Source organism: Bombus flavifrons, chromosome 6 (assembly GCF_040668555.2).
Source record: "Bombus flavifrons isolate JBK064 chromosome 6, iyBomFlav1_principal, whole genome shotgun sequence".
In the NCBI taxonomy this organism is placed as follows: Eukaryota; Metazoa; Arthropoda; class Insecta; order Hymenoptera; family Apidae; genus Bombus; species Bombus flavifrons.
In genome coordinates, this window is record NC_138447.1 from 6,868,615 (window position 1) to 6,884,529 (window position 15,915).

A 15,915-nucleotide genomic window follows, 5' to 3' on the forward strand; every position below is an offset into this window, starting at 1 on the left:
CCCTCACGTTTTTCTTTATTACAATAACAGTTGTATGTACATTTATAATAAATAGATATTATTTCTTTATGCGATTAATGATTTAACGGCGATTCATGTATCAATCGAAAAATGTAGCATATGTATATATATAAACGTTAAGGAATGTAAATCACATATCAGTATGTATATATTTGTATAGAATTGAAAGAGGAAGAAAAATATCGTAAATATTTGTTTACTCTTGCCACGTAACAGATTAATTTCTATGGATATCGCCTTCCGGAAAAATTATTTCATTTTACAATATAAGGGGTTATTAAAATAAGAGTTTACGTGCATTTGTTATAGAATAGACGCATTTAGTGTATCGCGAATAAATGGTAATCTTGATGAAGTAATCAAGCAAATAACACAATAATAACAATTAATATTAGCATATAACCGACGTAACGGCCTTTAGTTTAAAATCGTTAAACTCTAAGAGAATTAATGCTGATGTATCAAGTGAACGCGTCTTAAAACAAATACGCGTTTACTTATTAGGTGTAATTTTATATTAACGTTTCCAAATACGATCGCAGCTGCGAGTATCACAATGATAACAGTAATATATAGTTTTAGAGTAAAATAGTAGGTACAGAGTAAACGTACAAAAATACTTCCCATGAGCGTCCGGGACGTAAAGATTCACTAAAACGTGGAAAACCGCGTTACTAATAATTCTTTATATCCTCTCTTAAACTTATGCTGTCCAGTGACCTCAAATATTTTAGATGCCACAAGACGCATGTAGGCCGCCGCACTACTCCTTAGTTGTTATCCCAATTTGATTCTTCGCGTTACCCTGAAGATGGTGTGCGACTTCATTGTATAAGGATAATATTTAATAACAATAAACTTTAATAGCATGAAGTTACATTTGAGATGGTGCAACGTTCTTAATGTATATAAAGAATACATTCTTTAATATATATTAAATTATATATATATATATATACATATATAATTATATGTATATATATATACATGTATAGAATATATAATTTGTAATATCTATTTGGAATAAGTTCGTGGAATTACATTCCAGTGTTAAAACTTACTTTTCGCATATGTTCTATGTTTTTTTCATAATGAGCATTATGATATTAAGAATATTTTAGTTTGTGTTAAGTGTTTTTGAAATGAAGTCGTACACCCATCCATGAAGGCTACTAACAGGTTAATACAATATTATTTGCGAGCTAATATATACTCGGCATTGTTTTAATAATAGACTTGTAAGAATTCAATTATATTTTTTTTCTCTCACGCTTTACATCTTATGGAAATACTTTTAAGAACTATTGTCATCACGATTGATTGAGACAAGTTGATAGCATTACTTATGTTTCTTCACGAAGATAAATTAATTAGTCACGTGTTTTATCATCGTGCTTCGACGACGCTGTCCTTTTATTCGATCATATTGCACGTTACAGCATCTTTTGAGGTAAATACGCGCAAAATTTAAACAAGACGTACGTATCAAAACAAACAATTTTTGACCTTATAACGACGATCTACATTATAGAGCCACATTTTCAAGATTACTTTTTATCCAACATCTTACAATTAGACGTGCAGTATGATCAATCTTTGTATAATACTTTCTCTGGAACTTTTCCATCTTCACGAAATACTCAATAAGTCTTTTCATCAAAAAAGTCTCGTATAAAGTATAAATAAAATAGTTTAAACGATCAAGAATTATCACTGATCTTACATAATGCAATAAATATGTTATTAAAAAAAGGAGAAAAGGAAAAACGATTACAGATTAATGATAATGGCAGTGAATAATCTCGAAGAAAAGTATCAAATATAAAATATTGCTTGAATTGCTTTCGATTCAATTAAATTAAAAATTATTTATACCCGTTACAGGAATGATGTAATGAAATTCAAATAATTAACGATTTCGATCTGTGGCTTGGCACACATAATAGCAATGCATTATTGTTAACAGTGGATCTTACCCGTCGTTTTAGCACGTATTAAAATACTTTTAAAGTTATGGTATAAGAATAGCTACCGCGCTCACACATTCATACACATACATGTACAAATACATATACACGTATACGTGCCGCAAAATGAAATTGTTACGTACGAACGTACATTCAATATTTCATTCATATGCACAATATACTTCCGCAAGTCTCATTCTCAACATACGTACAAGTGATGTCATACATATGTCATGAAAAAGTATATATATATACACATCCATGTATATATGTCTGTATATGCAACCCTAATATAATGTATTTTCTCTATTTTGCATTTTCAGCAAACTGCAACAGATTTGCTTAAAAGATTCGTCTAAAATCATGTTTCTAAAATTGTCAGTCGGCTTAATAACATAACGAGTAAGAATTTAACAAGATCGGCTGATCTATTTCACTAAGCCGGCCATTTTAAGATATTTTTTTTCGTAAATATTTCTGAGCACTAATCATTATCTCTTTATTTCTTCACATATTTTATAGTTATTCTCCCTTTATGATAGGTTCTGTGAGAATTTGCATAAAAATGATATTATTGCCCTCAGTAGCAGTTGAAAAGTAACACTATCCTTTATCAATTCATTGAGAATAATATAGTATATTCCTTTTTTTATTTGACAATCACACTGTTATTATGGACACCATAAATGCATCACTTATATACTATGTTGCAATTCAATGTACAACACTAATAAAATTTTTAAGAAAAGAAAAGAGAAAAAAAAAAAAAGATACGGGCAAGTAAGAAGAAGAAAAGAAGTGGTCGAGGAAGAGCTTATCATAAACACGGTACGAACAAAGAAGAATTAAAGATAATAGTAATAATGAAGAGAACGTTAAAAATAATGTAAATCTTACCGAGAAAATGTTGAAAGTCAAAATGACTTTACGCGACTTCTAGGTTGAGCATCTTTTGATTGGCTTCGAGAGGGAGTTAATGTAGAAGTCGGGGTAGCTTCGCCAGTTGCAGGACGAGAAGATCGAGAATGTTTCCGACCAAAACGAAAGAAACGTCAGAAAAAAATGACTTCTTCTTCCAATGGTTGCTGCTGTTCCGTTCTTTGATGCTGTTGCTGATGTGAATATTCCGGAGGAGATCGTGTAATTCTAAGTGAACGATTTGAGGAATGACTTTGACTTGTAGCGGCATGATTGTTTCCTAATTCTGGTGAAGAATACGTAGAGCCAGTTACGATTGCCGGGCTGCTTCCCGTTCGTGAATGTCGATCTGGACTATTATTACTCGTACTTCCACTTCTATATTTTTTATTAGATAAAAAATGTATATGCATAAAATATATTTCGTAATTTAAACACATAATTTCAAACTAATATTTATACTTGCCTACTATTATTGTTGCTTCCACTAGCAAGTTTTAGAGGCAATTGTTGCTTGACTGGAAGATTACTTTGCACTTTTTGCTGATTAGTAGCACTAATTAAATTTAATGGTATTCTTTTAGCATCCGGCTGTGCTTTCCGCGTCTGCACAGTGGTATCAGTTCCTTGCGTCAAGTGGGATAAGTGAATAGTTGTAGAACTAGGTGCAGAACCTGTAACTACTGTCACTCCTTGCCGTTCTAATGCCTCGAGTCGTCGGTATAGCTGATCTCGTTGCTGCGTAACATCTCTTTTTTCTGCTGCTAATTGTTCACGTTGTCTTGCCAATTCGGCTCGTTCTTCCTCTAGCTGCTTTTGTTCTTGTTGTGATGCGGCGCGAAACGCTGCTTTCTCTTGACTTAACTTGTCTTGTAAATTACGTAATTCTTCTAATTGGCGATTTGGATTAGGTCTATTATTTGATTTGCCCATACTACCCTCTTTACATGCTGCTAATTGAGCCTGTAGACTATCAATTGTTGTCATCTGATTACTAATTATACAGACCAACCTATAGACATGATGAGACAGACGAATCGCTGCCCACTGTTGATCTTTATTTATTTCTGTATCTTGATTTCCTTTTTCTTCTAGACCTTCTTTTATAAATTCACTAACCTTTGGAAGAGAAATTACAGAATGAATTGCAGACTCTCGTAACGGATACTTTTCCTAAAAAAAGAACATAATATTATTATATTGATTTTAATTGCTATGTATGTATTGTGTATTTACCTTGTTATGATCAAAACCCGCAAATGTCTCAGCTCTTCGAGGAACACAAAGAGCAGACGGAACATAGGCCTCACTATGTCGCTCTCCCGCAGAACTTAAACTTCTCGAAAGAGTAGCGCCACCCGCAGTAAAAGATAACGAGCTTGCAAGTTTTGTTGCTTCTTGTACAGCAACAATCACCTACAGAAAGAATTACTTTTTCTTTAGTTTTCACTGTACTTATATGTACAGGATATTTAATTTAATTCTATACATATGATTAATTTATTCTATGCATATAATTAAAAATGAAATAAAAATGTTATATAAGTTTGAATAATATAAGTTATAATATCTTATAAAGTATGTACAGAAATCTGTGGATATCCTTTATAGTTATAATTTAATTTGAAAATATATAAAGTAGTATATATAAAACATAGTAACCTCTTGTCGTAACTGTGTAGTATCTGTTCCTTCATTGTGAACTAGTCTTGTATAATCTGCAATTTCTTTATCAGCTTTTTCTATTTTCTCATTATCACTACTTTCGTTTCCACTCCAAATATTAGCAGCATGTAAGAGTTGCATTTGTAAGCTGATTTTCTCTTCGAGTAATAACGCCTGTTCTGCATCTTTTTTTCGCAGTTCACCTAATTATAGTAATATAAAATGATTTAATAACATATTCACGTTTTTATTAAAATATATATATTTAATAACGAAATGTCGCACGCACCAACTATCTTAAGAACATGTGACTCTTTAGTTTTAACTAAACGTTGTCTTTCTTCAACAGAAAGTAACGATATAGAAGAGGAACGTGTATCTCTTAATTCATTATTATTATTATTTTCAGTTAATATATCAGTTTCATTTTCAGATTCTTGTGGACAGGCTTCAACTGCTGATCTAATTGCTTGTATCCATAATTGTTTATCTTTCGGTTTTTGAATTTTCAACTCGAACATCTCAGGTTCAGCTGGATTACTACTTATTAAATAAATTCCTCTAGACTCTTGACCCGCTTTTTCACGAACTAGTAATTTTTGAAGTGATACTATACCAGCCTTATTGTCAGGCACAAAAAATGCATACTTCTGATCTCTCTCAGCCAAGAAAAATAATATGTCAGAAAGAACAACCACTACAATGGCAGTCATTTTTCCACGACCTTGCATTAAATATGCAGTTCCTTCGAATTTTAAGATTCTATTAAATGCCATGATGTCTGATTTTTTGAACTTGGCACCACGATATGTCGCAAAAGATTTTGCGTCGATCCTAAATGATAATAATAAGAGAAATGTTATTAATAAGTATGAAAGCATTAAAAATATAGTTTATAAAATATATAACTTTTTTTACTTGTTATAGATTTCTAATTTTCTATCTTCTCTTTCCTTGTCAGCAACACATGCATCTACATTTGCTAAGATTTCTTTAACAAGAACCAGGGCTTTGCGTAAATCTTCACCTTCTTCGTGTGCAATAACCGTTTTTATGAGTGGCTCAACGAGCAGTGGATACTTTGTTAAACGTTGAGTAACAAATAGAATGCACTCAGGAATTCCTTTCTTCTTCAGCAAAGGATGTGACTGCATAAACGTTAATTATATACATCTTCATGTTATTATATATATATGCAAATAAACAAAAGAATAAATGCTCTACTATGGTTACCTGACATTGGCGTACGAATCGTGCAAATCGAGGGTCATGACGCAAATAATACTTATAAGCTTCAACAGCATCTCTGTGACGACTACAGAATTCTCCATAGGCACTCTTCATACGTTGCGCATTCTCTCCAGAGAATTGATCCACTAATATATCAGCAATTGTAGGAACAATAGAATTTGCGTTTTGCCTCTTACGTAACTTTTGCAGAAATCGTAAATGAATATCAATGAGATCGCGTAGTCTTGGGAACATGCGTTCCAGATCTGCTTGACCCAAACGAAAGTGACGTCGCAGACCTTCCGCAAAAATTCTTTCCATGGCGAGAAGTACCAAACAGTGATGTTTTTCCGTAAGTACAAATTCATAAATGTGTTCTTGTCTTTTCACTTTTCGTTCACAGTTATCAGCTAATCGTAATGCAACGTTATGTCCAATGGCAGCACTCCAAGAATCAGGTTCTTCTTTAGCTAGGCCTAATTCAGGATCCAAACCTTCCAGATCGCCCACTGTGAATTGATAAGCGTCATCTCCAAAGTCAAATCCTTCTAATCCACTGCAATATTATTTTAAACAAAAAGCTCTTATAAATTAAACATTTTAAGATAAAAAAAATTGAATAATACACAAGTTTCTACAAACCTAGATATATCACGATGTTGTCCATCTCCATCTTTCTCCTCATTTATTGTTTGACTGAAAGAAAAATATAAGTCTATATTTTTAAATACTGCTTCTATCATAAAGAAACAAATGTTGTGTTTGTTGTAGTATTCCATAATTAAAATTATACATTATAAAAGACAATTTTATCTTAATGCTGATTTGAAAATTAAACACTAGTGCCACATTTATCATAACTTGAAGTAATAAAGGGAATAGTGACACAAAATTATTAATGCAATTCTAATTAAACAAATCTATAAGGTCAATATGATGTCAGATATTTCGAACATGTTACAATTCTTTGATAATTTATTTATCAATTAGGGACAGATGTTTGTATATTAATTGGTCAGTACTGCGGGTACCCGAAATTAAAGTATGACCTGGTAACGAGATGATATTCAAGACATGAATTCTCATGTAGCCCAATATTTTCGGGCTAATTTGGACCGATTCGTATCTCTAATTTTATAAATAACCGTGAGCTATTAACTTCGAGATTCAAAACCGATCATGTCCGACCAAGTCGGATGACTTCTTTCTTTTAATCGACTTAAATCGGCTTGAGAGTGACAGACTATCCGTTCATTCGTATATCTTGGATATTTGTCCGAGCCTGTTCGACTCTTTTGAATCCGTAATCTCAGGTATCTGCAAAACTCGGATAAATTATATATAAAGAATTAGATACTTCTTGAATAAGATCTATTGGGTTGGCAACTAAGTGATTGCGGATTTTGACATTAGGTGGTATTGACAAAATTCGCAATCACTTACTGGCCAATCCAATAAAAATAAAGTAGCAGGTCTCATATCCGTCCCATATGTCATTTATACCTACCGAAGGGTTTCTTTAATGTCATTCAAATGAATATAAAGAAGGAGGGTTGTGTCACATGATGTGTCTCAACATAAATGTAGTCTATATTTACTTTATTTTCTGTTTAGTTGCGCTGCTAAACTTTGAATATTAAAGGAAAGGTTTAATATGGAGTTAACATGGAATGCGAGTAGTACGAACAACCGACCATAATAGCGAAGCATACAGTCCGTTTACCTGAAATAAGGTGCACGTGTTGCACCGTCTTTAGAAGCTGAATTAATTGATGTTTAATTAAACATTTTCAAAAACTTCATCGGGGAAAGGACTTATTCTTTAACTAAAATTTCGAGGAACATTTCATTACATCTTCTTAAATTTAAAAACACACGATTTTCGGACAAATTAAAAGAATAGGAATATTTTAAATAATATTTTCAACATTACAATACGTCAAGTTCTGCGAATAGTTTTCGAAATCAAACTTTTTAAGTGTAACTCATTTTAATGAAAACAGGCAAAAATTCCAAATTTCGCGATATTGTTAAATAAATTAGAAATTAGCAAAATTATTACTTAAATCTCCCTTTGTCTGATTTTACGTGCACTACATCATATTTTATTTTGGAAAATACATATTACTAACATAAAGAAATAATTAATTTAACATGAAATCGCATATCTGTGTATAATAATAGAATTTTCCCTAACTTGACACCTAAAATGTTTATTATTAATGTATTTCTACAAAAGTTTTATGAGTGAACAATGCTGAATGTAGACTCTGAGATACATTTAGTAGCACGGGACAGATTGTAAATAAAGCTACAAATTCATACTATGGAGGGAAAGTCAAAGTGCAGGGTAATAAAGAAATTTATATCAATTGGAAGCACAAGAGTACTAGATGTTCATTCTCGATGATGCTTGATAAAGAAATTACTTAGTTATTTAATAATTGTATGTTTATATTATAATGATTGGATGAAGTTACAAAGAGATGTATACACAAAATATATCATTGAATAATCAGAAATGATAGAAGCAAGCATATCAGAAGCATAGGCAGGGGCAAGGTGATGTCTCTGTCAATACAACACAAAGAGGCAATTCAATTGCCTTTTGAACAATGTGTGCAAGAAAAGAATCGAGAAACGATAGACGCGGGTCATCCTACTACTGTGTAGGATTTAATATACGAACAGAAACGTACGAACGCTTCGACAGAATAGGAGGAACACATCAGACTTCTGAGACTTACTTGACTCCGAGCTTAGTAGCAACTCGCCGCCAAGGACTGTAGCTTGTCACGGCTTTCTTGCTGTTAATTTCCCTTTAATCGTCGAACAATCGATCGGTTTGTCGTTGCACGAGAGGGAATGCACGGGGGAAGGAAAAAGCACACACTGCATTAGGGCAACCTTATTTTGCCTTTTGTTTCCCTTCCTTCTTCAGTTTTCTTACTCTATTACGTTTCTCAGTTTTTATATATCACTTGATAATACACGCTCTTTTATAGGTAAACATTACCTTTTCGAAAGCATACTTTAGTGCAATATAGAACATATAGATATGCATTTTTAAAAAGATTGTGTATACCCTTTTCGAATTGTAAAAACTACCATTTTTCGTTAGTATCGTATCTATAATTTATGTTGAACTTGTAAAATCAATATCCGAAGAAGTTTGGGTATAGAAATTTGTATGTTAATTAACATGTATATGCAAACGTTTTTATCAATTAATGTTAGAGACGCGAGGATAAACACGCTAAAGCTTGCCATACTATTTGGTTAAATTGCAAAATTAATTAGAAATAATAAGCTTTTGAGCCAGCCAAAGCTTCTGAATAATAAGCAGATACAATACTTCCTCTAGCATTTATCCTATTCTATTTGTTTTTCATACAAAATGTAGAAATTCAGTAAGAGACTTCTCAGAGTAAAATGTGAAATATAATAGATTAACAGAAGTTTTAAATATATATAAATATTGACATATCAAAATTTTTTTGGCAATTAACTATATTAAATTATCAATTGATAAGTGGCAATTAACGAAGTTTAATTACTTCTCTCAGATGATACATTTTTATAAAAATCTAATGAGCAAAGAAAAGTAAAAAAAGTTGCAAGTATTTTGCTGAGCGCAAATATGCGTATGTATTCTTTAAGTTATACAGTACAGTAGAATCTCTAATATCCGAAGATCTATTCGCTATTAGAAATTTGATTCTCCGATATTCGAAAATTTTCTCATTTAAACAATCATGCCTCCTTAATAATTCGGATGCTGGAAGTTCTCCTGTACTTTTGTTGAAAATAAGAAGAGTTTGTAATAAACTCCGAGTTTAGGCCTAGTCATGCCAATTGCGTGCGAATCTTGAACCACAGATACGCAGATCCAATGCAAGAAATCTATAATTCTAATAACAAAAGTTATTTACCTTCCACTTCCAGAGGACGCTGGTAGGGGTAACGATGCGGTAGATCCTCTCTTAACATTATAGCTATTTGAAGTTGTGGATATGCTTGATGTAGATTTGATGGAACTCTTATCCTGCAATTTCATTGTAATTTTTAGAATTATATTTTATCTATATACTTGAATCTCCTATATCGTAATTTTAATACCTTTTTTTTACGAAAAAAGATAGAACCTCGTTTCCTTCTAGTTTTTTCTGATTGATGATCGTCATATACAACTCCACTAAAAATAAATGTACATATATTTATTTATTATATCTACATATTATAATTAATATATGTATAAATGTAATTAATTGAAATAATTTACAATATAAAACAGTATAGTATGAAAATGATTAGCAGTAAATATTTACAAGCAGTACTATGGTGTATTTACACTAGTGATTACGATAAAAATAAATTATAAGTTATGACTAAATGCGTACATTACTGAGCATTTCAATGAAAGAGTAAAATACACATAGAAAAATCTAAATAGTATTATAATCTGATTGTCATGTATATACGATATAAGAGAAAAATAATTAATAATAAAGCTGATACAAACCAGTTATTTTTTCCTTGTGCCTTGTTAGCAGAATATACTATATAAAGTGTTTGGTAACAAATGATAAATAACTGCTTAGACAAACTAAAATAAGACGAAAATGCAGAATAAAAAAGTCGTGTACATAATGTATCTCTTTTGTAATCATACAGACAAATTCGTGAATTAGAGGAGATGATAGTCTTTTCTACTTAGAAATTCCATAGGATAGATTGATATTCTCTTATGGATTTTTGTGAGTAGGCAAGTTCTATATTCAATCTATAATCTTTCTTAATAAAATGCATTATTTATGGTAGTAAATGTTATAGTCTTCTCTTAATATTCTATATTATAGGGATATTGAAATTGACTTTTAAATGTCAATAACTAATAAAAAGAAGTTCAAACGTAATTTTCCTATTTTTCTTTTTTGTCTTGTATAATAGAAGCACCCCTTAAATTGTTTTCTATCTGTTACCACACACCTTATATATATGTGAAAAACTGAAAATGTATAATACTCACTCCGTCAGTAACTCATCAAAGGATATCTGAGCATTTGGAGTGCCTTCTCTGTCTTCATGGAATTCATGGCTGTTTGGAGTGTGAAGATCCTCAGTTTCAGTTTCACTTCCACTACCCTTTTCGTTTCTTTCACGTCGGCTGTACCATGCAGGATGGTAGGAAATTATCAAGTACAAACACAAAGTATGCGACTATTGTGTAAAAGATGCAAATCAGATATTCTCGCGTGGTTTTCCACCGAGATAATAGTGCCACAAAGACGCACAGTTAAACAGAGTATACAGAATATCATTTAAATGATTATTTAATGATTACTTAGATTATTCAACGTGAGATAAAAATTTTTGGATGATGAAGTAATATTTTGACTTTAATATAGGTGCAATGTAGTCTTAAAAAATTGAAAATTGCTTAAGTATAGCAATAAATGGTGCAACCATGCTAAAATACTTTCATCTACAAGATGCAAGCATTCTTAAATGTAGGCAAATTTTGAAATATTTTATAAACGTATTAATAACCATGCAATTTGTTTTTACTATTAATTTAAAAATTACTTAAGTTAAAAGAAATATATGTATACACATATCTTATACTTCATATATACATAAAATATGTGTTACTTTATATGCTACTTGCATATGATATCTTAAAAAGATTGCAAGCTAGATCATAAAACATGAAGTATTTATAAGCAGTTGTTAAAAATTGATGAAATTAATACAAAACTAAAAATAAAATCAAAATATTATTAATATACTTCAATGACATTTCAAAATATAAGACTTACACTAATAATTTTATTACAAAAATATTATTGTTATTTCTTAAATGTATTAAAAGATAATGCAATAGTTTACAAATTTGCATCAGTACTGATCTAGCTGTACAATCTAAAAATATTTTTATTTAGCTTACGCTGTAAGTGACGGTGTTGTTCTAGTTACAGTTTCTGCCAAGTGAGCATTAACTTGAGGTGTAACAATTGAAGGCGTTGAAATAGATTTCTGAAGAGGTAAACGAGAACCTGTAAGACCAGGCATTAAACCACTGCTGTCTGCTAATCTTTGACTACCTTTGAATCGTTTTGTAACTATCTTCTGATATTCGCTCTGTTAAAGAAAAATTTGCAATGTATTTCATTACAAATTAAACATATAAGAAACTTCTCAATATGAGCATCCATTACCTGTACAAGATCAGCTTCATTGAGAGAATGAGTACTTGCTTGCGATCTGCATGCTCGACTAGCAACTCCTACAGGCCTGGTACAAGATTTTCCATGTAATTCTATTTCCATTTCACTGTCTAAACTGCTTAAACTAATACTGCGTTGTCGCTGCAATTGTAATGGTTATACAATGAATATAATAATGGAAAGAATAGTCAAAAGCTTTAACAAAACATATTAAAAAAAGCAATGAAGCTATTAAACTCATCCCACAAGTGTACAATGAATAAAGTATTTCTTTAAAAATGTATCAGACAATATTAACCATGTTTTGTGCTTGTAGATGATTTTGCCCAGAATATCTGCGACGCCCACATCGAGTGTCTTCCAAGTCAGTCCAGCTGCGTCTTCTGTCTATACCTTGTGCATTCTGTGAACGAGGACCTACTGATGGAAAATGTGTGGGAGAGCTGTTGGTGGAACAGTTAGCAAGGAGATCAGGATCAGATCCTGTATCATTATTGCTTGAGCGTGGTGCAATTTCAGGTGAAATGAAAGGACATAGGGAAGGACATGATGAAGTTAACCGTTGAGGTACATCATTGTGGGATGTGCGGTGATTATATCCCCAGGTGCTCAGCGTCAGATCTCTCATACGCTGAATACAATCATGGATTTCATGCAGATGCTGCAAGTTGTCCTCTGCAAGGAGGTGAACGAATTGTTAGCCACAAAAGCACATAAAATTTTGTAATGTCAAGTGATACTGAGATCAATGAAATGTAATGCATGGAGTTACATAAATAAAAAATCAAAAAATATTTACCTAAAACTGGGTAGTTTTTAGCAAGACCAGGTGAATGAGGTGTGACACTAATAATTGGCACCAACGGATTAGTCTGAGCTTGACTACTAGTGCCAAGTGTAAGCAGTGAGTGCTGCTGTTGCTGTTCATCTCTTTCAGTCACTTCAGACATTGTAATAGCCGTTTTCTCTGTATTGTCTTTGGTGTAGCCGGTCTCAGTAATTATATTTCTATGTAAATTTAAACTGCCAAGATCTCCATTAATAATAGGTATACGATCGCAATCAGAATGCGATGATCCCAAATAATCAGTTATTACATCTTCTTCACTATCCTCCCCACTATTTGGACATTCATCTATAAGCATATTAAAAACAAATCATTTTTTATCATTTATGGCTATATAATACAGAGATGAAATATAACAAAATAATTATTATTTAAACACATTCAGTGATCAGTTTAAGTAATAACAATACGTTATTGTATGGCACAATATAAATTACTCAAAAATTAGATTGTAAGATAATCTTTCACGAAAAAGACGGTACTGCAACAAGGAATATCGCACTTCATGAACTGCATCGAGATATGAGAAAACCGATATCCAAATGTCCTCGCGTCTATTGACTGCGAAGAGAACAAATAGGGGACCCGCTCGTGACAATTGCAGCAGCCTCCCGCTCTCATGTCAGTAATGTATAAAGATATATTCAATGAAAACCAGGTCAAATTGTTGTATGGTATATATATTTGTATTTTTAATTTTATAAACGCGTGAATATCAATACGAATAATTTGTTCAGTTCTTTTATCGAAACGAACTTAATTGAAAATAGTAGCTATATTTTATTACATTAATATCGATCACAGATAATCCAAGGTCGTCTGTCAAATGTCACAATTCGGAAACAAGTATGTCTTATTACATCAATTTAACGTTAATTGGTAATAAATAAATGTAAGACTATTATCTTGATCTTATCACTTCTACTGATAAAACCAGTTTTCTTATTATATTTGATCGAACAGTTATATGTTCAATTTTATCAAAAAAGAGAATCTAATATAGATGTTGGTCACATGAATCACCCGGATAATGACACTCCTGATGAAAATATTCAATCAATTAACATATTCTATTGTACCTACATATTGATTTGATGAACTGTTTATTGTCATCCTAGTATCACGAATAAATAAAAGAGATTAAATCGTATCAAGTACTTTTCCGGGAAGCAAGGGGTAGACACACTGTTGCTTTTCCCCGTAGCTCCCAAGCGCGAATTGATCCGTTGGTCCGCGCGTGCCACCCCACCTCCATGCACCCCCGATCCTTAACCGACCTCCAACCTTCAAGCTAATACTTTTATTACCACCCTTTTCAATAATTTTATCTTTTGTTTCCGTATTCATAATTCATATCTCGCGATTAAATATCGTTTACAAGAGTTATTAGGCTTTAATCAAAATATTTTTAGATCTAAATTGTATCTGTTTGGAGTCTCATCTTAAACTAACTAAATTATTATTTAATCCGAATAATGACGAATTCATTATTTGACCATATTTTTAAATTTTTTACTTGTTTAATATTTTTTAAACGCTAAATAATTTTAATATAAAAATATCATTTAAATTTGTTTTAATTTTTATATTTTTATTAGTAAAAATATTATACATAAATTCGAAATACTTTGATTATGATTTAGCTATGCTTAACCATAACTTATTTCAAATATTTTCTATTACACTTCTATATTTTGAAGTATTGATAAAATGTATAATTTTAGAATACCAGTATTGTATCAATTTTATACTCATGGAAGCATTGAATCCAATCATGTGAAAATTAAATATACATACATATATTCTCATCCTATAAATATAACAAATGACAAGTTTCTGTAGAAAATTGTTATTTTAGAAAATTTATTACAACTAAAATATTAATTTAAACAAAAAGTTATAGTTGTTACAATAGAAATTCGTTTTTAATTATTAAACAAAACCATAATAATAACAGATTATTAAACAAAATTGTATATGTATAATATAATATTTATTCGATTTAAAGTCACAAATGGAGACTAAAGAGAATTAATAGTATTTTAATAAAAACAGTGAATTTTAAAAAGTTATGAAAACAAGACACACATCTATACTACAACGTTAATTCTACTTTGAATTAATATACGTAACTGTATTTGTATATTAAGTCAATAACATTGAAACAATATTGGAATATATATTCTATAACAAATATATAAAAAGTTATACATATCTAATATTTACATATAATATTTGTATGAAATATTAACAATAAACATTTATACTTTTTACAGGAGAAAGAAAGGCTTTAGTAAATAAAATATAGACAGGATATCAACTCTCTAAGAAATATTATGTTCCTTCTTTCAATATTTTATTACATACAATGATGGTATCAATAAATGTATATAATATAGACAGAGAGAAATTACTCATGTCTTTGTGTCAGTAGCAACTTACCAGAGGAAAACGGAGCCAATATTTCCTGTCGTTTTTCCATCTCTTTTATTTCCGACGATTAGATGATTATTTAATTTTTCCGAAATCGGATACTGAAACATTTGTAAATATTACAAATAGCGTTACATTAAGTTTATCGTTTCGAAAACATTTCATAAAAGCATATAAATTCGAGAATCTTTAAACAGTTAATGAAAAAATTCGCAAATAAAAAGTACAACACAATTATGATATATTTTAGACTTATTATGAGTTGGGAAACATCAGTTATATATGCAGTCTTTCACACTCTGATAAGGGCGACGTACACACTTTGCTGCCAAAAGAAGCCGTATTGACAGGTGAACGCTCGACTTAATTACTTTGCTTATTGAAAGATATCACTTAACATTAAAAATAATACACACCTGAAATGCAGTAACCTTTATAAATCCATTAATATTACACGTAGTGTATTGTATCTAATTCCTTCATGAGGAAACAAAATGTTGTATCTACCAATCTGTATCATACAGTCAAGGCACGTCGACCATTTTGTACTAGCTGAACTATAGGTAGTAAGAAATCGTAGAGATGTGGTAACGCATGAATCGCTTGG

At 31.2% G+C, this 15,915-nt stretch overlaps 1 protein-coding gene across 4 annotated transcripts; it reads right to left on the bottom strand.

The window, feature by feature from the left end:
• Window positions 1-395: 395 nt before the first annotated feature.
• Window positions 396-15,869, bottom strand: cyst (rho guanine nucleotide exchange factor 18 cysts). Of its 4 annotated transcripts, XM_069115067.1 has the most exons (18): window positions 15,725-15,869; window positions 15,318-15,409; window positions 12,828-13,163; window positions 12,327-12,703; window positions 12,020-12,169; window positions 11,749-11,942; window positions 10,831-10,968; window positions 9,921-9,996; window positions 9,734-9,846; window positions 8,549-8,620; window positions 6,444-6,497; window positions 5,805-6,357; window positions 5,490-5,719; window positions 4,861-5,405; window positions 4,569-4,774; window positions 4,143-4,322; window positions 3,373-4,079; window positions 396-3,284 (listed from the first exon to the last, which is right to left on the bottom strand). In XM_069115067.1, the coding sequence occupies exons 2-18, from the start codon at window positions 15,355-15,357 to the stop codon at window positions 3,041-3,043; spliced, it is 4,215 nt and encodes a 1,404-aa protein (XP_068971168.1). In that variant the 5' UTR covers window positions 15,358-15,409; window positions 15,725-15,869; the 3' UTR covers window positions 396-3,040. The 4 variants fall into 4 exon arrangements, with proteins under 4 accessions (XP_068971168.1, XP_068971171.1, XP_068971169.1 ...); XM_069115070.1 differs by lacking the exon at window positions 10,831-10,968; XM_069115068.1 differs by lacking the exon at window positions 8,549-8,620.
• Window positions 15,870-15,915: the final 46 nt, after the last annotated feature.